Source organism: Ictalurus furcatus, chromosome 9, assembly GCF_023375685.1.
Source record: "Ictalurus furcatus strain D&B chromosome 9, Billie_1.0, whole genome shotgun sequence".
Lineage (NCBI taxonomy): Eukaryota > Metazoa > Chordata > Actinopteri > Siluriformes > Ictaluridae > Ictalurus > Ictalurus furcatus.
The window spans coordinates 2,562,501-2,588,510 of NC_071263.1; the positions used below are offsets into that span (position 1 = coordinate 2,562,501).

At 45.2% G+C, this 26,010-nt stretch overlaps 1 protein-coding gene across 1 annotated transcript in view; it reads left to right on the forward strand.

Annotated features, from left to right (window-relative positions):
* Positions 1-114: 114 nt before the first annotated feature.
* Positions 115-26,010, forward strand: part of LOC128612768 (neurexin-3a-beta-like) — a 117,109-nt gene continuing 91,213 nt past the window's right edge. The window contains 1 exon segment of the mRNA XM_053633161.1: positions 115-1,101. Within this exon segment, the coding sequence (XP_053489136.1) occupies positions 819-1,101 (283 nt within the window). The 5' untranslated portion in view covers positions 115-818.

Genomic DNA, 26,010 nt, shown 5'->3' on the forward strand with positions numbered 1-26,010 from the left:
ACACACCTTTTCCCTTTTTTCCTCATGCTGATGTGCTTTGTTTCTTTCACCTGTGCTCTGAACACACACACACACACACACACACCCTCCCTCTCTCTCTCTCTCTCTCACACACACACACACACACACACACAGAGTCACCCGCGCGCGCACACACACGCATGCTCGCGCGCTCATTGCCGAGCGGTGCTGCTTGCTAGAAGTGCGTCAGGCTCCGACGGAAAGCCACAGCGCAGCGGCGGCGCGCACCGAGGAAGAGACCGATAGAGAGAGGAAGACAGGAAAAAAAAGAGAGAGAGAGAGTGTGAGTGTGTGTGTGTGTGTGTGAGGAGTGAACCCAGATTTAAACAGCATCTCTTTGTTTTCGTTCTTGTTTTCTCTCTCTCTCTGTTTGTATTTTATTAAGGACGGGGACTGCGCTTCTTTTTTTTTTTTGGAAACGGAGTTCGCGTGCTTCGTGTGAAAGTTTTTACGTTATTTATTTATTTATTTATTTATTTATTTATTTTTTACCTCTCCTCTTCTGGAACGCAGGTGACATTTTTTTCCCCCTCGTTTTCTCGTGAGTGAGTTGGAGTCATGGGTCATGACCACCGGAAATTATACGCCGTTTAATTGACGGCGCACGTGCACGGTCGTTCGTGCGTCCGCCGTGTTGTTATTGCACACGCGCGCACAGTGAAGGCTGGGAGAGCACCGGCGGCGGCGGTGGTGGTGGTGGTGTTGGTGGTGCTGCGTACTAGCCATGGGGCTTTCTCCATCATGAGAGAGCCCCCCTGTCCGTCCCCAGTGTCTGCGTTGCGACTCGGACGTGCGTCATGCGTCCTTGCAGAGCGGAGCGGCGGCCCGCGGGCGGCTTCGTCTCCAGCTCCGTCTCCGTCTCGACCTCCCGGGTATGGATGTGGTCTCTGACCTTGGGATGTATCGCTGGATCAGTGTGGAGCTCCTCCTCGTCCGCCAGGTACAACGGGGACTCCGTGGCACCCGCAGGGCGTCCTGTAGCGTCCACCTCGCACGCGTATCCGGAGCAGGACTCGCATGTCCTCCACTCGGCTCCCGTCTCCATCTACCGCACGTCGGCGTCTCTCAGGAGCGGGCACGGTGAGTCTCTCACCCCCAACCTGCTAACCCGGGGTTGCTCTTTCATTACTTATCAGCTGCGTTACGCGGAATTTCTCAACTCTTCATCACTTTATATGTCGAGCTGGGTATTTATTTATTTATTTATTTATTTATTCATTTATTTAATTACACTTATTTACTATTGACTTCTTTCTCACAATCCTTCAAGCACACACGAGCCATTGAACGCACGCTGTGATGCCTTCACAGCTTCATAGCTTGCCATGTTGTGATGTTTTCCCCTCTTCTCTTTGGATGAGCATGGTTGGAAACATTTGGAAACATGCTGTCTGATGGTGTGATGGTGCGCACTCAGAAATAAAGGTACTGAAGGTTCTGTACAGCTTTTATACCTTTTTAGTGCGTTTTTTTTTTTTTTTTTAACCGATAGAAACGTGCATGTAGAATATCTTTTAACTCTTTTTATGAAATCGCAATTATGGTCCAGTTATGTGAGAGTGTGACACAATTATTCCATAAACACGCTGAGCCGTTGAAGGTAGTCACCATCTGGCTGTGTTTCGATATTTTGGTCAACCTTCTGATGGTGTGATGGCGTGATGGTGCAGTCCCGGGAATAAACATACTGAACTGTACCGTTCCTCGTCCCTCGCTCTCAAGCGTATACCGCCTCTACGTTTCGGACGTATCTTTTACCCAGAAGGTATTCGTGGTGCAGTTACGCATGTTAAATCGATTTAAACGTAGGTACAAGATGCATGTTAAAGATAAAAGAAAGGTACCCTTTTCCCTAGTACCCTATTTCAGAGTGTACAAGGAACATTAGTAATTATCGTAGTACTGCTGTGCCATTGAACGTACGCTGTGGTGCGTTCACTAGCTGGAGGTGTTTCGACATGTCGGTCAAAGCAAGTTCGGACGTGTGATGCTACGCCCAAGGTACTTTTTCCTTGTACACCTTTGGTAGTGCGTCTACCTAGAAATAGGCACGTGATGTACATTTTAAAGGTACAGTTATGCACCAGAAATCATGTTTAAAGGTCATGTAGCTAAGAGTACCACTCCAGAGACCAGGAAAGGTCCAGTTTAGTACGCTTTTTAAAGAGTGCAAGGTACAGCGCTGTTATTCCGGTACTGCTGAGCCGCTGAACGTGCGCTAAGGTGCGTTCACTAGCTGGCTGAGTTTCAATACTTTGGACAACAATGCAAGTTTGGAGATTTGATGCTGTGATGGTACTCTCTCAGAAATAAAGGTACCATGCAGGAGTTCTCCTTGTACACCTTTGGTACCATTACTGTGCATCTTTTCCCTAGAAAGATACATATGGTGTACAGTCGAAGATCAAATTATGTACTGTTTTAAATGTGTACTATACTATATCGTATTTTCTAGGAATATATATATATAGGTCCAGTTATGTACCTTAAATCATTTCTAAAGGCACGACAGATAAGGGTACCACAAGGAAACATGGAAAGGTCTAGTTTCGTACTCTTTCCGACCCCCACCCCCACCCCCCCGGGAGTACAAGAAATATTAGCAGTTATTCCAGTACTGTTGAACCGTTGAACGTACGCTGTGGTGCGTTCACTAGCTGTTGTGATGTTCCGATATTCTGACGGTACACTGCTAAAAATAAAGGTACCAAACAGTACTTTTCCTTGTACATCTTTGGTACTTTTAGTTTTGTTTGTATCCTTTATCTAGACATGTGCATGTAGTATACCTTAGAGTAATCTTTACTCTAAAGGGTTATTACAGCCCAATTATGTCCCTTAAATTTTTTTTTTTTTAGGTACAGTACATAAAGGTACTACTTTGCGGAGGAAGGAAATGAAAGGCACTGTTTAGTACCCTTTTTTTTTCTTCTCTTTTTCTAAGAGTTCAAGGCGATTATTTGTGTACAGACCGACACACTGAATGGATGCCGTGGTGCGTTCACTAGCTGGATGTGTTCTGCTGTTGTGAAGGTGTATTCTCAGACATGAACAGTACTTTCCCTTGTACACATCTGGAAGTTTCCCCATCATCCCTCCTTCTCTTGTCCGAATTACATGGTTTTTTTACATTTTTTATTCCACATTCCGGAATGTTCTCGGGTTAATACGGAGGTGAATTTGCAGTACGTGTGTGTGTGTGTGTGTGTGTGTGTGTGTGTGTGTGTGAGAGAGAGAGTGTGTGAGGCGAGCAGGGGATCGTTCTCTCCTAGGCTATTAGAACGGGAAAAGATGGCTCTAATTTGTTTCTTTAGAGCGATGTGTTGCAGCTTTTCGCACCTCATTGCGTTCGGAGTTTTTGTTTCTCGCAATTAGATCGGCTTATTTATCTCACAGCGTCTTTACGTCCTGCATCCTAGCATTAGTTGTGTGTGTGTGTGTGTGTGTGTGTGTGTGTGTGTAATGGTATCAAACATTTAAGTCCTGCTGCCTAATTAAATAAAGTGTCGTGGAAGTTTGAATTTGTAAAACAAACACGTCTTTCAGCTCAGGGTCACACACACCACTTTCTTCATTATTTACTGGCCATAATATATATAATATATATATTTGTGTCATTAATTTTGTCATGAAATACCATTTTTCTTCTCTTTCTTTTTAATCACTGCCCAATCTGTGTTGTGTTTTGTTTGTTTGTTGTTTTAATCCAAAATGCACTTTAAAGGAGGGGAGAAAAAAGGAAAAACAGTCCTAATAGACTCATTATGTTTAAAATGGAAATGTTTTGCCCGCGAGCGTGCCGTCCTGAACAAACACTCATCTCCACTTATGTTTTTCCTGTTTTCTGAAAGCAGACGAGCTCATGATGTTTTTTGGGAAGCAGTAATCAGGTCCGCTCTCACTATACTGCACCAGGACCATGAGAGAGACACAGAGAGGCACTGAGACGGAGAGAATGGAGGTAGAGAGAGAATGAGGGGAGAGAGAGGGAGACAGAGAGAGAGAGAGAGTGGAGGTAGAGAGAGAGTGAGAGAAGGGAGGTAGAGAGAGTGAGAGAAGGGAGGTAGAGAGAGTGAGAGAAGGGTGGTAGAGAGAGAGAGAGAAGGGCGGTAGAGAGAGAGAGAGAAGGGCTGTAGGGAGAGAAGGGAGGTAGAGAGAGAGAGAAGGGCGGTAGAGAGAGCGAGAGAAGGGAGGTAGAGAGAGAGAAAGAGAGCGAGAGAAGGGAGGTAGAGAGAGAGAGAAGGGCGGTAGAGAGAGTGGAGGTAGAGAGAGAGAGAGAGAGTGGAGGTATAGAGAGAGAGAGAGGAGGTTGAGAGAGAGGAGGGAGAGAGAGAGAGAGGGGGGAGGTAGAGAGAGAGGGGGGGAGGTAGAGAGTGGAGGTAGAGAGAGAGAGAGAGGGGGGAGGTGGGGAGGTAGAGAGAGGGGAGGTGGGGAGGTAGAGAGAGGGGAGGTGGGGAGGTAGAGAGAGGAGGGGGGGAAGGGAGAGAGAAGGGCGGTAGAGAGAGAGAAGGGTGGTAGAGAGAGAGAAGGGCGGTAGAGAGAGAGAAGGGCTGTAGGGAGAGAGTGGAGGTAGAGAGAGAGAGGAGGTTGAGAGAGAGGAGGGAGAGAGAGAGAGAGGGGGGAGGTAGAGAGAGAGGGGGGGGAGGTAGAGAGTGGAGGTAGAGAGAGAGTGGAGGTAGAGAGAGAGAGAGAGAGGGGAGGTGGGGAGGTAGAGAGAGGGGAGGTGGGGAGGTAGAGAGAGGGGAGGTGGGGAGGTAGAGAGAGGAGGGGGGGAAGGGAGAGAGAAGGGCGGTAGAGAGAGAGAAGGGTGGTAGAGAGAGAGAAGGGCGGTAGAGAGAGAGAAGGGCGGTAGAGAGAGAGAAGGGCTGTAGGGAGAGAGTGGAGGTAGAGAGAGAGTGGAGGGAGAGAGAGAGTGGAGGTAGAGAGAGAGTGGAGGGAGAGAGAGAGTGGAGGTAGAGAGAGAGAGAGCAGAGATAGAGAGGGGGGAGGTAGAGAGAGAGAGGGGGGAGGTAGAGAGTGGAGGTAGAGAGAGAGAGAGAGAGGGGAGGTAGAGAGAGAGAGAGGGGGGAGGGAGAGAGAGAGTGGAGGTAGAGAGCGAGCGAGAGAGTGGAGGTAGAGAGCGAGCGAGAGAGTGGAGGTAGAGAGAGAATGGAGGTAGAGAGAGAGAGAGAATGGAGGTAGAGAGAGAGAGGGAGACAGACACAAAGAGAGAGCGAGACACAGGGAGAGAGAGAGAGAAGGGAGGTAGAGAGAGGGAAGGGAGGTAGAGAGAGAAAGAGATAGAGGGAGACACACACAGAGAGAGAGAAGGGAGGTAGAGAGAGAGAAGGCAGGTAGAGAGAATGAAAGAGATAGAGGGAGACACAGAGGGAGAGAGAATGGAGGGAGAGGGAGAGACCCTGGGAGAGAGAATGGTGGAAGAGAGTGAAAGAGAGAGAGGGGGAGAGAGAGGGAGACCGAGAGAGAGACAGAATGGAGGTAGAGGTAAAGAGAGAGGGAGACAGAGAGAGACAGAATGGAGGTAGAGGTAAAGAGAGAGGGAGACAGAGAGAGACAGAATGGAGGTAGAGGTAAAGAGAGAGGGAGACAGAGAGAGAGACAGAATGGAGGTAGAGGTAAAGAGAGAGGGAGACAGAGAGAGAGACAGAATGGAGGTAGAGGTAAAGAGAGAGAGAGACAGAATGGAGGTAGAGGTAAAGAGGGAGAGAGAGAGTATGGAGGTAGAGAGAGAGAGACAGAATGGAGGTAGAGGTAGAGAGAGAGTATGGAGGTAGAGAGAGAGAGAGAGAGAGAGAGTGCGTTAGCTGGACATACAGGTGGTGTAAAGGAATAAAAACATATAATTCTCACCTTGGGCTAAATTCTTTCTGTAATGTCTCCTGAGCGTGTGTACACACACACACACACACACACACACACACACACACACACACAGAGGACTTGTATAGTTGTAGAGGATGAGACGGAGGTCTGGATTAAATTATGTTCAGGATGGTGTCTTTGTGTGTGGAAGCAGATGGATGAGCCAATAAACCAGGCTTTTGTTTAGAGTTCAGAGGACGACTGCGAGTGTGGTGTAGGTCTGCTGGGTCAAAAACTCCTCCTCCTCTTCCTTCTCCTCCTCCTTCTCCTCCTCCTTCTCTCATTCCTTCTCCTCTTCCTTCTTTCCTTCCTTCTCTCCTTCCTTCTCCTCCTTCTCTCCTTCCTTCTCCTCCTCCTTCTTTCCTTCCTTCTCTCCTTCCTTCTCCTCCTTCTCTCCTTCCTTCTCCTCCTCCTTCTCTCATTCCTTCTCTTCTTCCTTCTCCTCCTCCTTCTCTCATTCCTTCTCCTCTTCCTTCTCCTCCTCCTTCTCTCATTCCTTCTCCTCTTCCTTCTCCTCCTCCTTCTCTCATTCCTTCTCTTCTTCCTTCTCTTCCTTCTCCTCCTCCTTCTCTCCTTCCTTCTCCTCCTCCTTCTCTCCTTACTTCTCTTCTTTCTCTCCTTCCTTCTCCTCCTTCTCTTCTTCCTTCTCCTCCTCCTTCTCTCCTTACTTCTCTTCTTCCTTCTCCTCCTCCCTCTCTTCTTCCTTCTCCTCCTCCTTTTCCTTCTCCTCCTCCTTTTCCTTCTCCTCCACCTTCTCCTCTTCCTTCTCCTCCTCCATCTCCTCCTCCTTCTCTCCTTCCTTCTCCTCCTTCTCTCCTTCCGTCTCTTCTTCCTTCTCCTCTTCCTTCTCCTCCTCCTTCTCTTCTTCATTCTCCTCCTTCTTTCCTTCCTTCTCTCCTTCCTTCTCTTCTTCCTTCTCTTCTTCATTCTCCTCCTTCTCTCCTTCCTTCTCTCCTTCCTTCTCTTCTTCCTTCTCTTCCTCCTTTTCTCCTTCTTTTCTTACTTCTTCTTCTCCTCCTCCTTCTCTTCTCCTCCTTCTCCTCCTCCTTCTCTTCTTACTTCTCCTCCTTCTCCTCCTCCTTTTCTTCTTGCTTCTTCATCTTTCCTTTTTCCTCCATTTGTGTCCTCACATCCCCTCGGCGAGTCTTTTCATTGTTCAGGTTGATCATTAGTGCTTGACCTTTACCAGGATTCAACGAAGCTAGGTTTAAACTCACTAACTCTCTACCTCCTCGTCTCTCTATCCATCTAACTCACTAACTCCGCGTCTCTCTATCCATCTAACTCACTAACTCCGCGTCTCTATATCCATCTAACTCTCTACCTCCTCGTCTCTCTATCCATCTAACTCACTAACTCCGCGTCTCTATATCTATCTAACTCACTAAATAATAATTAAAAATATTTCTAAAACCGAAGGCAATCGAAAGACAAAATGCCTTTCTTCCTCTTCAGGTATTCAACATATTGTGTGTTTCAGCAAAACTGACGTTAAATAATGAAACGAATAAATAAAAATGTAAAATGTATTTTAATGATCCGTCTGATCCAGTGATTTTTATAAAGCCTGTTTTTTTTTTTTTCTTTCAGGGTGTGAATAGACCGTGTTTCACCGCATGGAGAAAAAAAAAAAAATCACATTTTAGTCTAGCTCCACGTTTGTGCTTGACCTTTAGCATGACGCTGCCAAGCTAGCTAGCTTTCTTTCTTTCCTTCCTCCCTTCTTTCTTTTTTTAAGGCCAATCAAAGGATAAAGTGCCTCTGACTTTTAAAACTTCAGTGAAATATGCAGATTTTTGAAAAGCAAACTAAACCATGTTAACGAACGTGCAGCCAAACTAAATAAAAATTACATTCATAAACAATGGTTTTTTTTTTTGTTTTTTTTTTTGTTTTTTTTTTTAAAAAGGAAGAAATGCCTCAGGGGTTTTTTTTCTTTCTCTTTTGCACGACAGCAATTCTGTAATTTTGTAATTAAATCACATTTTAGTGGTGCTCAGTTTTGTCATTAGTGCTTGACCTTTAGCAGGAAGCAGCCAAATTAGCTTAAAAAAAAAAACCCTCTTATTTTAAGGATCAAATCTTAACCATGTCAATTAACATGCCAGCAAAATAACCTTTCAAAAAAAAAAAAAAATTAATAATAAATAAATAAGAATAAAGTGCTTCTGGCTGTTTTGGGATTACGGCGGTTCTGTAATTTAGTATAAAATAATAAATAAATAAATAAATAAATAAATAAATTTGTCTTGCTTCGTTTTGTCCTTAATGTTTGATCTTACACAGGATGCAGCCTGAAAAAAAAAAAAAAAAATCCCCATGCAATAAAAAAAAAACGATAAAATGTCTTTTTCTTTTTTCTTTTTTTTTTCTTTCCGGAAGTAAAATAAATCACATTTCATTCTTGTTCAGTTTTAGTATTAGTGCTTTGACCTTTAGCAGAATGCAAACCTAACATTTTGGGGGTTGGTGGGGGTTAAATCTTCTTTTAAAAAAAAAAAAAAAGAATTTTCGATAAGACATCCTGGGGGAGGAGCTTTGTGAACATAGGCGGGGCTAAGGGTGGGATAAAAAAAAAAATTGTTCATACAAGTATGTCGAGCCCTGATGTAACCGAACGCACTTTTAAATACGTTCGATTATATTACATATATATATAAATATATAAAACCACGTCGCTAAACTTTCCAGCTGTTTTATAATCAAATTGAATCACATTTTTTCCGTAATTGTTTAAACGTGTTTAATTAACGCGCAACGGATTTTACACAATCTTTTTTAAGCACACTGTCCTTATCAAACTTCACAGAAGCACTAAATCATAATTGCAATAATTGCCCCGCCATTACAATCCCGATAAAGAGGGGGTGGGGGGTGGGGGGAGAGGCAATAACACACAGGACGCTTAATGCACCTATTATCAATACTTTTCCACTTGCTTCTTTTTTTTCTTTCCCCCAAAAAGAAAAGACTTTAAACCCCCACTTCCACCTCAACTTTATTATCGCGCTTCCTCACGCCGCTCCGAACTCCTGCGTACGATTAACGGTCCAGACGTCTGCTTTGAAAGGCGAGAGCAGACGTCCGCCTCGTAGCCGGAGTGATTGACTGGCGACGTGAAGGAGTGTAATTCCGTTACATTACTGTGAAGAAAGTGAGCCGTGCGTCTCGCGCTCCTCGCCGCTGATTTCAGAGGCTTCGGAACTCGGTGCACTTTAGGAAAGTGTCGCTTGGACACTTTGGACGCTTTCTGGACGAGTTTTCCCGCGACGGCCCTCACGGCTTCAGGAGCGTCACGCTTAACCAGGTTAAGAGCAGGTTGAAGCGAGCTGTAGCGTCATCTGGGCCAGAAATAAAACTCGGATCAAAGCAGAGTTTAGATCCGTGTCCTCGGGATAGGGTTTATTAGAAACGGCGAGCATGGGGTCGAGTGCCAGATAACGAGAGTTTCACCAGGCCTGAGCACAGAGAGAGAGAGAGAGAGAGAGAGAGAGAGAGAGAGAGAGAGAGAGAGAAATCCTCTGTGTGTCATGCTGTTACAGGAAAATAATCATCGTGTTAGTCACTAAACTTAAATTCAACTAACAGCATGTCCTAAAAAGGGGTTTTATCCCTCTTATACCACAGCAAATCCTTGATTACACTTTTAGCTTTAAACGCCACGTCATTGTACGTTTTATCCGTTTATAGTTACTATTCTCACGTACTGTATGTTATAGCAGCTATAAACAATACTACCATCACCAAACTCTTTTTTTTAAAAATTTTTTTTCTTTTAAGTTAATAAGACAAAAAAAAATAGTGCGTACGGTGGATTAGTGGTTAGCACGTTCGCCTCACACCTCCAGGGTTCTCTCCGGGTACTCCGGTTTCCTCCCCCAGTCCAAAGACATGCGTGGTAGGCTGATTGGTGAGTCCGTAGTGTATGAATGTGTATGCGAGTGTGTTTTTCCTGCGATGGATGGATTGGCACCCCGTCCAGAGTGTACCCCGCCTTACGCCCCATGCTCCCTGGGATGGGCTCCAGGTTCCCCACGACCCTGTAGGATAAGCGGTATAGAAGATGGACGGGCGGAAGACAAAAAAGTAGCTTGTCATGTGCTCGAGAAACCGTAAAACTCCTCTGACCTGAAGAAAGAAAGTGGGGGGGCACTGATATTGGAGACTCCTTCCATAAATGTTCAATTATTATTATTTTTTTTTCGTACATCGAGAAAACTTCCTCAACGATTTTTTTTTTTTACTCCGTTTCTGTCCGCCGTCTAAATGCCTGTTACCATAGAAACGATAACGTAAACCATCAGTGTTGCGGTTACAGTGAATGAATCGGCACCTTCTGACCAATCAGAGCGAGTTCAGAACTCGACAGCGCCGTGTGGTTTAAATCTAAACTCGGCTCTCGCGCGCGGATATACAGTACATCACTCCTTCTCGTGAAACGCGCAGCTGCTCTCGCTCGACTAGGAGGCTGGTGAGGGAGCGACGGTTTACACCAGCTGTAAAGTAAGTTAACTCGTTACGTTGAAGCTCTACAATATCAAACGTAGCTGTAAACACATCAAACGTACGATGGGTTTGGTTTTAATAAATAAATCATTTCGGTTGCTGACGAATCGCTGTGGTAAACACTGCAGTATACCAAACCGGTCATGTTTGTTTGTGTACGTTTCGAGACGGCTGTCGCCAAATTGTCGCTTTTACTGTAAAGTTTACGCCTAAATGTAGTTTTTATTTTTTTTTGTTCTGGTCTAGTGAACAACACGCACAGAACTCGTACATCATATTGTAATATTGTGGATTATCATCGTCGTGGATGGAGCAAGCAAACCACGTCTGGTTTATACAGTCGTAGAACACCTTTAACAGTAGCTAAAAGGAATTTCTCCGAATCGAACCGCAAAAATAAAACCGAACGGGACGAGTACGTCGCAGCCGCGTCTCGACCTCTAGAGGACGACATCCACCTAAAGAGTATTCTGAACATAATGCTACCACCACCGTGCTTCAGTGTTCTATTATGGGCTGTTCTGTGTGGATATCTTTTTTTTATATATATATATATAATATAATATTTTACCGGACTTCATTTTGTACTGGAGTTCATTAGAGCAGTCAGAGAAGATGAGGGTTTGAGAGCGACACGGAGACAGAGACGGATATCAGCCTGATTGTAATTATTACTGTACAATCAACATCAAACTGCCGCCCGCTGCAATCATCCACGCCGCCGCCGCCACCGCCGTTCAGCGGTTCTTTTACAACATCCAATTACTTCTCGTGCGGAAACACAAACACGCACCGAGACTGCATAATGAAAGCCCGTCGTGTCAGACGCGAAGCGACAGGATCATTAAAGCGCATTCAGCGCGAGACTTGCCGGATATATTTTGACCGGAACGAATTTTCCCCGTGGAACGGATGTTTCATAACGATAAACCGTTTGCATAATTTGCAGGACTAACGGCTGGTCGATACGATCGTCAAGCTCGAGAGGTCGATGAGATCCCGGCATATCCGTGGCACCTCAGCTTTACGTCGCGTCGCCGTGTGAGCGGGAGACGACTCCCTCCTCCCGAACCTGCTTAACGATGGCGCTCATCCGAGCACGTGGAGACGAAGCCGTCGCGTCCCGCTCGCTCCAGAGCTGAGAGCTGAAACGCGTCTTAGGCCGATCGCCAACCCTTAAGGCCGTCTACTAGGCCAGGAAAGTTTTGTCAGACGACGTCGATGCTTTTGTAGCTAGCTTGTCTTGTTAGCTACTGATTATGCTTTTTTTTTGACATCTTTCCAACATGGATGCTCATATGTGTAGTTTTGTTGTTGTTATTGTTTTTGTTTGCCAGCCAGAGCACCTTTTGTACTTAAATAACAGCGTCACGCGTGACTGTAACAATAACGCCGCTCTTACCAGTCCTAGCTAGTATTGGCCGAGTATAAGTCTGTAATATAAGTCCGGATAAGCCTCGGATTTGTCTCTTGTTTACAGCATCAAATCTCATTTGCATATAATTGACTAAATCTGACTTCAAATGTCATTTCGTGGCTGAAATCTCAGTGTCCGTGGCTTAGCCGGCCGCTTCTGTGAACGTTAGAAGAGTCCGAAAAGGCATTAACTGGCAGGCAGCCGGAGCTTTTATTTACCCCACGCTGCCGAGCTTCTGCTAAAAGCACACAGCATTTGAATAAACCCGAACGAGTCGCGCTCGTGAGGTCACTCCGCCACGATTTTTCTGAGCCAGAACAAAGAACTCGAGCCGTCACAGATGTTATACGTGTTATTTTTCTCCTCGTCACCTCCTCCCCCTCACATATGTTCCGTTTCTGTAGGTTAGTTACAGCTTGTAAAGAAAGAAATTAAAATAAACAGCACTGCTATTCTCAGACTCTGAGGTGGAGAATTGAGGTGTTTGGACTCTCTCCTTTTTTTTTTTTTTTTTTTTTCTCGTTTTTTTTTTCTTTCTTTCTTTCTTTCTCTCTCTTTCCGGGGTTTGTTCTGCGTAATAAATGACGCAGGAGCCTAAAGCGTGCTCCTGTTCTGTTTTAAATTCCCGTGAGAAGTTAGCAGCCGTGTGTTGTGTTGATGTCATAAGGGCGCATCGATATTGCTAGGGCAAGTTACCGTGGCGTTTAATAAATACAGCGGCTTATTTTCGAGAATCGAGAAATCCGACGTAGAAGTAAACGCTGAACTCGCACTTCCAGAACGCAGTACAGTCGCTCAGGGTTGCGCCAGAGACTCGGCTCGGCTAGTCGGCGAGCTAGCACGTGACGAGCACGACGTTAGCGTGAAACAGTACAGTCGCTCGGGGTTACGCCAGAGGCTCGGCTCGGCTAGTCAGCGAGCTAGCACGATGTTAGCATGAAACAGTACAGTCGCTCAGGGTTACGCCAGAGGCTCGGCTAGTCAGCGAGCTAGCACGTGACGAGCATGATGTTAGCATGAAACAGTACAGTCGCGCAGGGTTACGCCAGAGACTCGGCTCGGCTAGTCAGCGAGCTAGCGCGATGTTAGCATGAAACAGTACAATCGCTCAGGGTTACGCCAGAGGCTCGGCTAGTCAGCGAGCTAGCGCGATGTTAGCATGAAACAGTACAATCGCTCAGGGTTACGCCAGAGGCTCGGCTAGTCGGCGAGCTAGCACGTGACGAGCACGACGTTAGCATGAAACAGTACAGTCGCTCAGGGTTACGCCAGAGACTCGGCTCGGCTAGTCGGCGAGCTAGCACGTGACGAGCACGACGTTAGCATGAAACAGTACAGTCGCTCAGGGTTACGCCAGAGACTCGGCTCGGCTAGTCGGCGAGCTAGCACGTGACGAGCACGACGTTAGCATGAAACAGTACAGTCGCTCAGGGTTACGCCAGAGACTCGACTCGGCTAGTCGGCGAGCTAGCACGTGACGAGCACGATGTTAGCATGAACGTTGAAGCTTTGACTTGGGTGTCTACAATTTTAGAAGCGAGAGTAAAAGCAAATACAGATCAAAGAAGGCAATAATCCGGAAACGTTTCCAGCTAAGCTCCGTGCTGATCTCAGTCGAATCGTTTGACATTTTTGAACGAAGCATCGTTCTGATTTTATAGCATGACGCGACGTCCCGCAGAACCCGCCTCGCAAAGGCCTCAGGAAGACCCGTGATTGCAATCTGACAAACCGCACGGCCTCGTAATCGAGCGTCCGTCACCTGGGCCCGGCGTCGGTCACGCTCTCGGGAGTCGGGGTAGACAGAGCGCTGCCAGTCGGATTTTGCTTTGAAAATTAATGAGCTGCCACGCCGGCTGAAGCGCTTTATCTCAACACTTCCTTTTGTTTGCTGCGGCGTGTATCGGCGGGAAGTCAGAGCTCAGGAAGTGGCACGTCGGGGAGGTGGGGGAGAAAAAAGCCTTTTAAAAGAAAAGCAAACTTATTGTCGAAGGTAGAAGTGACTGGAGTTTGGAAAACTCTCCTAATGAGCCCTTATTGGCGCTTCTGGATATCCTCGCAGGTTTCTTCCTACACCGTGAACGCGCCTTTGATGGCTCGAATATACGATTCTAAAAGCAGAGCGTTAAAGATGGAACATAAAGCAGCGAGTGCGTGTGCATCCACCGGAGCTACTTAATTACCAGCCAATAGCGGAGCTAATTTATTCCCTCCTGCTCGCTCTGGGGACCACGTTCGAGTTTATACACTTAATCATTGACGATGGTGTCTCATACGCACGCAGCCTGATGAGGCGAGGAGCAGTTCACACAGTTCCTGGCCCCAGGAGTCACACTTTCGAGGGCCTCATGGGTTTTCCAGGGTATACGTTCTCGACAGACTGTACTGAGTGTTACGCTGATGTTCCTGCTCCCCCGTGTCCCGGTCTCCCATACCTCAGCATAAAAAAAAAAAAATGCTTTTTCACCATGAGAAACTTCTAGAGGAATAAGAACGAACGAAGCGTCCGAACTGCGTAATCGGTTTTAACGCGCTGGACGTTATGTAACCGTGCAGGGTTTCTTCAGAGGCTGGAGAGTTTTCCTGTTCGGCTAGACTCCGTCTAGCTCCGAACGAAAGCGTCCGGGCGTTCCCGAACAAAACGTTTTCGCCGTAGACGTAATTCTGCAGCTGTTTTACGACTCGGGTCGTCTTGAATATCCGGCGTGACTCGAAGTCGGACGCATGCGGTCAATAAATACGTAAATTATATATATATAAGTAGAAAAACATTAATAATTTAGTAACTTAATCTTTTTAACAGTGTTTTTGAGGACAAGCAGACACGTATTCATTTTGTAAACACACGACGAGTGTTCAAAGCCCGGGGAAAAAAAAAAAAAGCCAGCGATGATTTAAAAAAAAAAAAATCCATTCGGGTTCTTGGCTGAAATTCAGCTCCGTTGTGTGAAAACCTACGTGTGAATCTCCAAACACGAAAGGTGTTGGTGTCCTGTTTCCTGTGTGGATGTGAAGGAAGTGTCAGCCACAGCGTGCTCGTGCTGGCTGCTGAAGTGCGTCTCCTGTTCCGCCACAGGGCCGTGCTCTGCCCCCCCGAGCCTGGCGTCGTCTCCATTCCTGAGCCTTAAAAACTGCCCCCTCCGAACCCCTTTCATAAGCCAGCAAAAGAACTCGGTGTCATCATTTTTTGTGTTTGTTTTTGCTCGAGGAACATGGTTGGGGAATATTAGCAGGCCTCTAGTGTTATTTTCTTTGTTCTCTCTTTTCTTTCTCTCTCTCTTTCTCAGTCTGTCTCTCAGCCACTGCAGTAAATGATTCAACAGCAGTGTATCCGGTAGTTTTATTCTCTCTCTCTCTCTCACACACACACACACACGCACACACGCACACTGAGGCTCGCAGGAACTAGAAACAGGATTGTTTTATATTGAATTTCATCCTTATTGTCTAACACGATAGAGATGTCTCGAAACAGAGACACATGAAGGAAACCTTCACGTGAAGGGGAAATTTCTGCGTTTTTGGCAGCTTTTGCTCTGGAGTTTAATAGTAAACATTTGAAAAAAGTCTCGTGCGCTTATGTTACATGTGTCACGTTGTGTAAAAAAAAAAAAAAAAGTCAGATGAACCAATCGACATTTGAATCCGTGACGATCGACAGTTGTGTAGGTGTATTAAACTCTCCGATAGGGCCGGGACGATATATCGATATCGTGATAAGTGATTACGTGATACATTTTTCTGAGATATCGTTGGTATGGTGAGGTTTGATTTTGAATAAATGAAATCGGTACCGGATGGACGCTGTTGATTCGATGACGTTTTTTTTTGTTTTTTTTTTAAAATCGTCTTCATCTTTGTAGGCGTTAAAGGAAAGTACCGTCAAACTCGGGTTCAGCGTTTTTGTTTTGTTTTGTTTTGTTTATTCGAGGACTGTTCTGCAGACGGTTTGTCCGCTAAATGATATATCGTGATGCGCATCGTGTACCGTAGAACTGTCCTCAAGTATCGCGGTGGTATATTTTTGTCATGTCGTCCGGCCCTACTCTCCGATATTAGCCGATACGCACGCTGGAAGCCCCACCCCCTTTCCTCCATCTTATATTAACGATGATTTGGCGAGTCTCGACTCGACTTTCCCGCTCGAAAGATGATCAAATGCGGTGGACCTAACGTTTCGAGTTCACCGATGAGGAGAAACAAAATGGAAGTTCATCTTCTCAGGATTAACGTCGTCTTCAAGGTCGGTCGGTGTGCATCTGTGCATCTGTATCTCAGGTACGCAGAAGACGGCGGATAGCACTTTCCCACGAGCGGGCGACGCTGAGCCGCGACGTAACACGAGCAACAGTTAAGAAAGACGTGGCTCGACGTGTCTCGGGGGAATCACGGTAGTCGCTGTGATCTGATAGGAAAGGGTTTCTGGGTATGAACAGGCAAGTGATTAAAAAAAAATAAAAAAAATTGTAGAAAATGGGGCAAAACAATTAAATCTTAGGACGTTTGACGGGGAACGAGATCTCCTGGGAAATATACTGGGAAATGGAAAAAAAAAAGCGGAGGAGCCGTCGGATGTCCGCGCTGAAACGAGCGACGCACGAAACGCTAGATAAATTCAACAAATCCACCGTTGTGTTTTTTTTGTTTGTTTTTGAGACGTTTATGTAGAAAAATCTGGTTTATTTTATTTATTTTCAGTTCCACGACGACTGCCGTAGCGCTCGTTTCCAAACAATGTGGTGGATTTCCCAACACACTGAGCTATTTTCATATCCCTAGCTCTCACGGTCTAGTGGCCATAGAAAATATCACTGTGTGTGTGTGTGTGTGTGTGTGTGTGTGTGTGTGTGTGTGTTGAATGAGAGTGAGGCTTTTTATTTTTTTTTTTGCATTGTTTCATTTCTCTTTCCGAGGTGTGAAATTTTAATGGAATAGTCTAGCTCGGGGAAGGCTAATGGCTTTCTCACTCGCACTTAAACAAGCCTTTTTGTGTGTGTGTGAATGTGTGTGTGTGCCTTAAAGGTTTGCTCATCATTTTGCAATGGTGACTTTACTTAATGTACTCACATGCATAAAAAAAAAAAAAGTGCAGCGAGTATTCCGCCTTTTCCATCTCCATAAATTACGGCGCGGGAGACGTGGCGATGGGTGTAATAGCTTCTGACAGACGGCCATTTGCTCTCGCAGCCTCGTAAAAGTGTGCGGTGACTTTAAATTGATTTTCCTTGTTTTCCCTTTCATTGGGCGGAGTGGCTTACACTCGCGAGACTCTGATGTTCTTTTTGATCACATCCAGCAGTTCCATCGCTCCGCCGTCACGTGACGCTCGGGAAGCTTTCGTCGTCGGCACGGTCGCGCTACGTCTTTCCGTCCATAACGCTAAGGCGACGTGTTGGCGTGTTCCGCGTAAGACACCTCAGTACGTACATAATAACTCAACATGACATTCTCCATTGTTTTTGTTTGTTTGTTTGTTGTTTTGTTCTTTTTTCCTCACAGAGCACCGACTTTGAACGAAAAAAAGTAAACGTGCTAGATTTTGTCATTTCAGGAAAGGTACGAACGCTAATCCCGCCTCTATCCTTAAGCGTAACCTTCGTATCTTCTCATATGACATCGTTAAATTGTTTAAAAGAAAAAAAGGCTAGCTGAAGTTACCAGTAACGCTTTCTCTCTCTGAAGGGAGTATGATTAAAATTCTGGATTCTGATTGGTCAGAATATGTTAGTTAATTTTCTATAGCAGCAGCTCTGACGGTAGCGCACCGTTTATATAACGCGCACGTCGTAATACGTTAGCGTTTCTATAGTAACAGCTCATTCACAGGGACTTGTATGCGTCCGCTCCACAAACATGGATTTTAAAAAAGCGTGGAATTGTTGATATGGTGAAGGGGTTTTTTTTTTGCGTGTGTGTGTAAGGAGACGTTTACGTGACATTTACGGAAGGAGTCTCCGCTATCCGAGGTAAAGCAACAACGTTTAAATCTGAAACCGGGACCGACGCGCTTCGTGGACGTTCCTCAACATTAACTGTAACTATAAACTGATCGTTTACTTGAATTACGGATAAACGAATCGTTGTGGTGTACGGGAATAAAACGCGTCCGAACTTCCTGTTATAGGAAAATAATCACGCGTAATGGACGCGTTAGGACACGTTACGAATGTTCATAGTTCGTTATAAAGAAGTTAGCTAGCGAACTATTGAATTACTGCTCGGCGTGATAACGAATCGATTCGTTGGTGTTCGATTTGATTCACTCCGGTACACGATGCGGTGAATCGATTCAGCGACTCGAGTCGTGTAAGATAACTTCTCAGCGGATTTAAATATTTCTAAGACGACTTTGATATTTCTCAGACGTATCAATGTATTACTGTCGTCAGCCTCGTGCATCATGACCGTCATCTGAGACTCTGGCACGCTATAGAGGCACCGAATCGATTAGAACTGAATCTTTTTGTTTAATTTCTTTCAGATTTAAAACTGATTTTTGTCCAATTCAGCCTAAATTTTATTTGTAAGATGAATGCGGTTGCTTTGGGAGGACTTTCTAATCGATGTATTGGGAAAATATTAACCGCTACACCACTGTTTGCTGGTAACGATGTGCAGTAGCATCAGTTTCTTTTCTAATTCATGAAGAGTGCTTTATTATGCATTATTATTATTATTATTATTTTAGTTACAGCGAGTTATTAAAGCGCTGGATAATGTATCATGACATTGCATGATATATCGTAATCTTAACGTCTCATCGACGTATCTTATCGTCCGGTCCGATAAGACGTCCGATCATCCGTGTCGGACGTTCAGAAGGTCGGTGTTATTGTGAGCGCTCGCTTTTGAGCAGAAGGGCGACGGAGCGTTCGTACCCGCAGTATCTGCGAGCGGATCTGATCTGTTGGTCTCCGTGCCGCCGAGCATCGGATCAGGACGGCTGGTTAAAATGCAGGTGAACACACCGACTCCGGCTCGGCTGGAGTCTACAGGGGATTCCAGCGAAAGGTCATCTAAATGGAGCTCGGATCAGTAGAGCCACATGGCCGAGCCTGAGCCAGTCAGCGAAGTGCAGCCAAAAGGCTTCGCGTGACACAGAAATAAAGAGCGAGTTCCACACGGCGAGACAAAAGCAGGCCAATTCCTTCACGAACTCAAATCCTGCTGCTCCGATGTGCCGCTATGTAAATGTTACCCGCTTAGAGAGTTTAAAATCCGTGCACCGCGATGCCGAACTCTTTAAATCGCCCTCACCTGTGAATCGGGGGCGCAGCCGTACACCAGTAATTGGACTTCGTTATGATGCACAAGTAATATTTTGCCATACTTATTAATTCTTACATTTTTGCTAAGACCTTTTTAAAGCTCTTGGGGCAGATCTCAAAGGTTTCTTCTTCTCTCGATCGGCCAATGACGGCACGCCATACAGTACGTTTCAGTTTAGCGTCCAGTCAAGTTCATTAGTTGAGCTAATTTGCTAACGTTAGCCGGGTTAGCCTGCTTTCTTTGCCGACGCCAGGTTAGACTAGCATCAGCTGCAGTAGCTAACGTAGTCAAATTCCAGTTTATAGTAATGATTAACACGTGTTCAGGCAGAACGGCGTAGTTGCTATAGAAAGAAAGTTTTTTTTTATATTTCTTGATAACTTTTTGACTTTCGCTTGAGTACTTTATTTATTTATTTATTTATTTATTTATTGCTTAATACATTGTCCGAAATGCCCCGTACTCACTGTTCCCTACAGAGGGCATTATGGGCTCTAGGCTATAGGGTTTGGACGCTAACCTACTGCAGAGCATTGTGGGATTTCAGGGGTGTTCCGGACGCTCCATTCCGTTCTATGACGAGTGAATTAACTGCTGTTCTTGGACAACCTACACTCTCATATGATGTTTTTTATATATATATATATATATATATATTGCGTAATGAACACTATTTATACAGTACATAAACCGGTGCTATTAAGTGCCGTGCATTTCATAAGTGGTTATAATACGTGTTCATAGGTCATCAGAGCCTTCGTTTTCTTCATAGGAAGCGTTACGGAGTGATTTTGTCGATTTTCGGAAGGGAAAAAAACGTGCGTTTTGAGACGTACGGAATAACGAACGATGCGACACCGCGAAAGTAACTTAATATTATTTGCACGTTCGCCTGTGATGTTTTGATCGCATGCAAATCAGTGGGATTTCATTGTAAGATAAATAATTTACAAGTCAATCAGAAGAATTTCTTGCAACGCCAGGCGTCCGTACTGTAGATAGAGTGCAATAAATGATTGAACATATCGAACTCGAGAATAAGTAAATAAATAAATAAATAAATAAACAAACAAACGGTTGAATATTCCTCTGTTGTGCCAGATGTCTTTGGCCACCGTCCACGAAAGAGTGCTGGTCGTTTATCATTTACGATCTCCCCGGGCTATACATTTCGAGCCCCCGTGACTTTTTGATTGCCTGCAAATGAAGCGTAAGATAAACGATTCGCGAGGCAGTTAGGAGAATTTGTTAAAACGTCGTACGGGAGAAACGCTTCCGCTGGATCCTCGGACTTGAGATTGAGTGTTGAATTTTTAAACAGGATGAAATTAGTATGCTCCGTGAACTGCGCGACTAGCTCCGGGGTGCACTGTTCGACTGAAGCTAAGAGTTAAAAAAGCAAAAGAAAATAAAATAATATTGCACCAGCCACGAACGGTCGTGTGTGCACGTTTAGGTGTGAAACACTCTGTCGAAGGTGAGCTGTTTTGGATAATAGCTTTCCTTGCTGTAGGGGAAGCATGAATAACTCCTACATTCTTCATCCTGCCCGCGTGCAGCTCGGGGTAGCGCAACCCGAGAGCCGAATCACGGCCCACGCCTCGCCTTCCTCCCGATCCGCTCGTTCCTGACGTTCCGACACGGCCGAATTAGCGGGGTTACGCTAGATTTTTATCATCAAAGGGAATTAGCGACTGTAAATGGAAGCAGAAAGCGTTTCCCCTGGGCTTTCTCTCTACCCTGTTTTAATCAGAACTCGCTTCCTGCGCGCTGATGAAATGAGCTGCGGGAGTGACGTGACCACTTTTAGCGGTGTCTCTCTCTCTCTCTCTCTCTCCGTCTGGTTCTTTTTCCGTCCTCCTTTTTTCTCTGCAGCCTGCTTGCAAAAAGACCAGAGCGGACTAGCGACCTGACGCCACTTTTATTATCTGAATAAAGAGTCTTTATTTCAAGGAATGGGACTGAGATGAGATCGAAAGTTATCCGCTTATTATTATGCATTAGCGTGGCGAAACTAACCCTTTCACGTGGCGTAACTCTCTGTAAGATCCTCACGGCTAGTTGGCGTCCCGTCATCGGCTAAGCGGTGGTCTCGCCCGCAGCGAACAAACATGTATACACGTCTTCTTATTGTAGAGAGAAATCGAAGTCGTCGAACAAAGTTCGCTAGCTAAACTTGTCCGTTATAGGCAGCTCTTCAGTAAGAGCGCGACCTAGCGTGACCTAGCGTTAGCTCGCTAGTTTCTTGTTGTTGATTTTGATGGACACATTGTCCATTTTATCTGTTTACAGTCGCATTGTGAATCGTCCTGGAAACAACCTAGTTCCTGTTTGTACTTACGTTATAGCAGCTGTAAACAGTCGTTCCTTCACCAGAGTCTTTTTTTTCTTTCTTTCTTTCTTTCGCGCAGCTAACAAGACGGAAAAAAAAAAATGCGGATCGTCACGTTAGTGAGTAACTACGAAGCGTTAAAAAAGGCCTGAAGATGTCGGAAAATGTAAAGTTTTCCAGCTTTACCGTTGCAAAACCACTTCAACTGGAGACTCCTTACTGAAAATTTGAACACGATCACCAGTCAGTTTACAGTTACGTTGCAGCAGCTGTAAACAGACGTTCCTTCACCAGACTCTCTTCAAGTTCATAAGATATTACCGAGTAACTACTGAGCGTAGACTCCTCGGTCACGAAGATGTTGGACAACTTGAAGTTACAGCTTTAAGCTCTAAGACAAAACACTGACACTGGAGACTCCTTACAGAAAACGTACATCTGTGTAGACACGATGACCAATCAGATTAGAGAATTCAACACGACTGTAGTATGGAATAAGGGTGTGTACATATATATATATATATATAAATAAAATGCAGCACTCAGAGATATATCCTCTCTCAGATCAAGCTTAATGATCAGAGAAGAGTTTTAATTTCCTCGGACTCGGAGTTGCAGCTTCAGCCTGACTGGCTGCCGTATTGATCCATCAGTCAGCGTTGAGTTTCTTTGTCTGTGACCCTCGAGGGAATAAGATGATTTCAGTCATCCTGTTTAACTGATCCGTCTGCCTTTATTCAGCATAACCTTGAAAAGCGCCTGTCATCTGAACTGCCCAAGGCTCGTCCACGTCCGAGCGCACGCTTTTGTTTGGGAAGGCAAAATGAGCAATAACAGCAGGCTGGCTAATTTTTGACCTTCTGCTCGGGATCGTCAGTCGCGGAAGAATAAAAACAAACGTCTAAGGAGGATATTTACGGTTGCAGTCAAAACCCGCAGTGCAAATCAGGTTTATTGTTAAAATGTACAGACTTTCGGCTGCTTGCGATGATCGGATCAAACAAAAGCGACTGAAATAGTTCGACGCCGCGAACGTTTCAAATGGTTTCCACAAATTCAACTGAAAATGCAACTTATAATGACGTCTCCGGTTTCAAAATTATTCACCCCCCCTGAATAGAATCCCTCACAACAGCACAAGTATGCAGAACAGGTGTTGTCTCAAGCACACCTCATGCTAAACTAATCAAGAGTGTGCTTGAGCTGGAACACATGAAATACCTGAACTGGCTAGGGGTAGAAAGTCTATGAAATACATGGACGGGGTAGAAAAAGGAAGCTATCGACGGCTGCGAACAGATTTCTGAGAAGGCACGTTGTGAAAAACCCTCGAGCGACTGCAGAAGACCTGCAGCAAGACTTGGTGTAACAGGCGCTGAGGTTTCAGCGAGCACAGTAAGGCGCGTACTAAACGCAGAAGGTTTCCGTGCCAGAACTCCAAGACGTTCAACACTGCTGACTCAAAAGCACAAGAAAAGTCGCTCAAAATCATATATATAATGCGGAGAAGTTTTGGGATTCTGTTCTGTGGAGCGATGAAACAACTTTTTTGGAACTTTTCAGCACGATGGATCAGCCGTATGTCTGGAGGAAGAAGAATGAAGAAAGAAAGCTCTGTCCACAGTCGCGCATGGTGGAGGCTCGGTGATGCTCTGCGGCTGCTTTACATCCTCTGGCACTGGAAACCTGCAGCGTGTGGAACGTGAGACGGATTCACTGAAGTATCAGGAAATCCTAGGAGAAAACATCCTGTCGTTTGTGAAGAAGCTGAAGCTTGGGCGTCATTGGACCTTCCAACTGGACAATCATCCCAAGCATACCTCAAATTCCACCAAGGCTTGGCTGCAGAAGAAGTTCTGGAAGATTCTCCAGGGCCGTCACAGTCACCTGACTTGAACCACATAGAAAATCTCCGGTGGGATTTGAAGAAGGCGGCCGCAGCACGCAAACCCGAGAATATTACTGACCTGGACGCCGTTGCTCATGAGGAACGGGAGAAGATTCCTCAGCAAAAGGAGCTCCACTAAGTACTAAAGATGCTCGCCATGAAGGGGGTGAATAATTTTGAGACTGGAGACGTCATTATAAGTTGCATTTTCGGGTTGAATTTCTGGAAACCACTTGAGACGTTCGCCGTGTCGAACTATTTCAGTCGCTTTTGTTGGATTTGTTCATCGCAAACCGCTGAAAGTCTGTACATTTGAACAACGAGCCTGATTTATGTTTTTTCCGTCTTCCTGTACATCTTGGTGCGGAGCGTTACTTCACAGCGATCACCTCTAGACGTTGAAGCGCACGTTTTGATTCGTAATTGTAAAATATGATCATAAATCTATCACCGTTTCATGTAGCTCTCTTTTCTAATCTGGTGTTCCTTTTAAATTCGCTGTTGGCTGCTACATGCACATCATGTCTTTGATTTCTCTCTCCCTCCACACACACACACACACACACACACACACACACACACACCTGGCAGAGTGACTAAGAGATTTGCATCCTTTATTTCACTCTGCCAGCATGTCTCGGATGATTTCCCTTTAAGTCGAACCTTCTTTTCTTTTCAGCAGCTTCACAGACAGGAAAAGCCTCGCCGTAAACATCTCCGTACCGCGACGAGACACGACCGTGCTCAGAAAGCGTCGATGAGTTTTCTAGAACTGCAGCTCTGACAGTAGCACAGCAGCTCATCGCAGGTTTACACGAATGCCTTCGTTCTAATACGCCGTAGCGACGATGTTCCGTTTAAAGACGCACGTGTTTACCGAACGTTCATGGAAGGAGTCTCCAGTTTCAGAAGTAAGGCTCTAAACGAAAGCGTTCGGACCGGCTGCGGTTTCTCGGTAACGTGACGATCAACTTTGCGCAGACCATTTATTTATTTATTTATTTATTTATTTATTTATTTAACTCCTTACTTAATATAAGAGTTCGAAGCCGCTACACGTCGTCTTGTTTACGTTGAATTGCGTTTATTAGTCTCCGTTTCGTCCTGGGGTGTGAAAACTTTTTTTTTTCCCCTTTTAAATTCATTTTCTTAAATGAATTTATTTCGAATTCAAAGGCATTTTAAGATGATCACCTTGCAGGGACGTCTTAAGAAGGAAAAAAACAAACCAACCCCCAACGTCAGTAGGATTCGTCTTACGGTGTGTATATATATTTTAGTTTAGTTAAATATTTGACGCAATTATCTTCTATACTAAATGACGCTCTTTTTTTTTTCTTTTTTTTTTTGGCACGTTATGTTTAACTGCAAATAATACATGGCGGTATCTCCATAACGTTAGCGTGGTGGTGTTTGTATCATGCGGTTCACGGTCAGAAGAGCGCCGCGCTCCTCCGTCGTTCTCCTCGTATGTTTTCTGTCTAAACTTGAATGTCAGTCGTTCACGGCGGCGCGCTCCACACACACACACACACACACACACACACACGGTGATTTATCCGTTACTGGCGTTAACGTGATGGCAGACATGCCCTCGCTGGCCTCTTTGTCACGCCGCACGCGGCGTCCCAGCGGGCGAGCGGCGTGTTCGGGTGCCCGAGTCGGGCTGACGTGACCAACCAGCCAGAAAATCAGCAGTGGCGCGGCCCAAATGCCCACTGACAGCTCTTCATGCTCGGCGTCCTTCGTTCCAGCCGCTCGCAGCACCTCTGCACACTCTGGCTCGCCCATTTATCTCTCTCTCCCCACACACACACACACACTGTAACAAGCCTGTCCTACACTCCTTGTCACCTCCTCTGATTGATTGATTTTATTAACGGAGGAGATTCATGTGCTGGCTGCCAGGGTGTTCTCCGTGTGTGTGTGTGTGTGAAGCGTGAATATAAGGTGTTAGGTAATGTATTAACAGATATTACGAGGTTTTATGTAACATGACATCCATATCCATAACACATTATGAAGCGTAAGTATAAGGTGTCAGGTTACATAATGCCTTATAATAACTGTTCATGCAGGAATAACACATTCTGAAGCATGAGGTGGTGTGTGTATGACCAGGTTATTATAAAAGGCCTGATTATTAAAGGATATCCGATCTCGGACATCGTAACGCTTTATATGTTATAGTAGTGCTATTACTGCGCTGAAAGTACGCTGGATTTTATATTGATTGGATCGTGTTTTATTTCAAAGACGCCTTTGGAAAGTTTAGGAAATGGGTGTTTGCAGACTTGTGTTGCACCGTTTTGGCTGGAAAAGCAAAGAAACAACAACAACAACAACAACAAAAACGAATTAGTTCATTTAATACCCACAGATCCCACTCAGTGCAGGTGTTTTATTTCCCGAAAAAAAAATCCTTTCTTTCTTTCTTTCTTTCTTTATTTCAACGTCTACAGTGATATTGTATACGATACTTTTATTTATTTTTCCCCGTAAATATATTAGGAGAATTGTAATGGCACTCAAAGCGTGAAATTGGTTGTGGCGGCCTGCGCGAGTGAAATATAGACGCATGTGGCTGCGGTGTGTTTCATCCTTTCCTTCAAAGGGAGTCGAGTTTAGAATAGCAAAGGAAGAAAGAGAATAAAAATAAAAAGATATGCGGCTGTAGGAATGAAAAGACACTGAGACACACACACATGCGCGCAC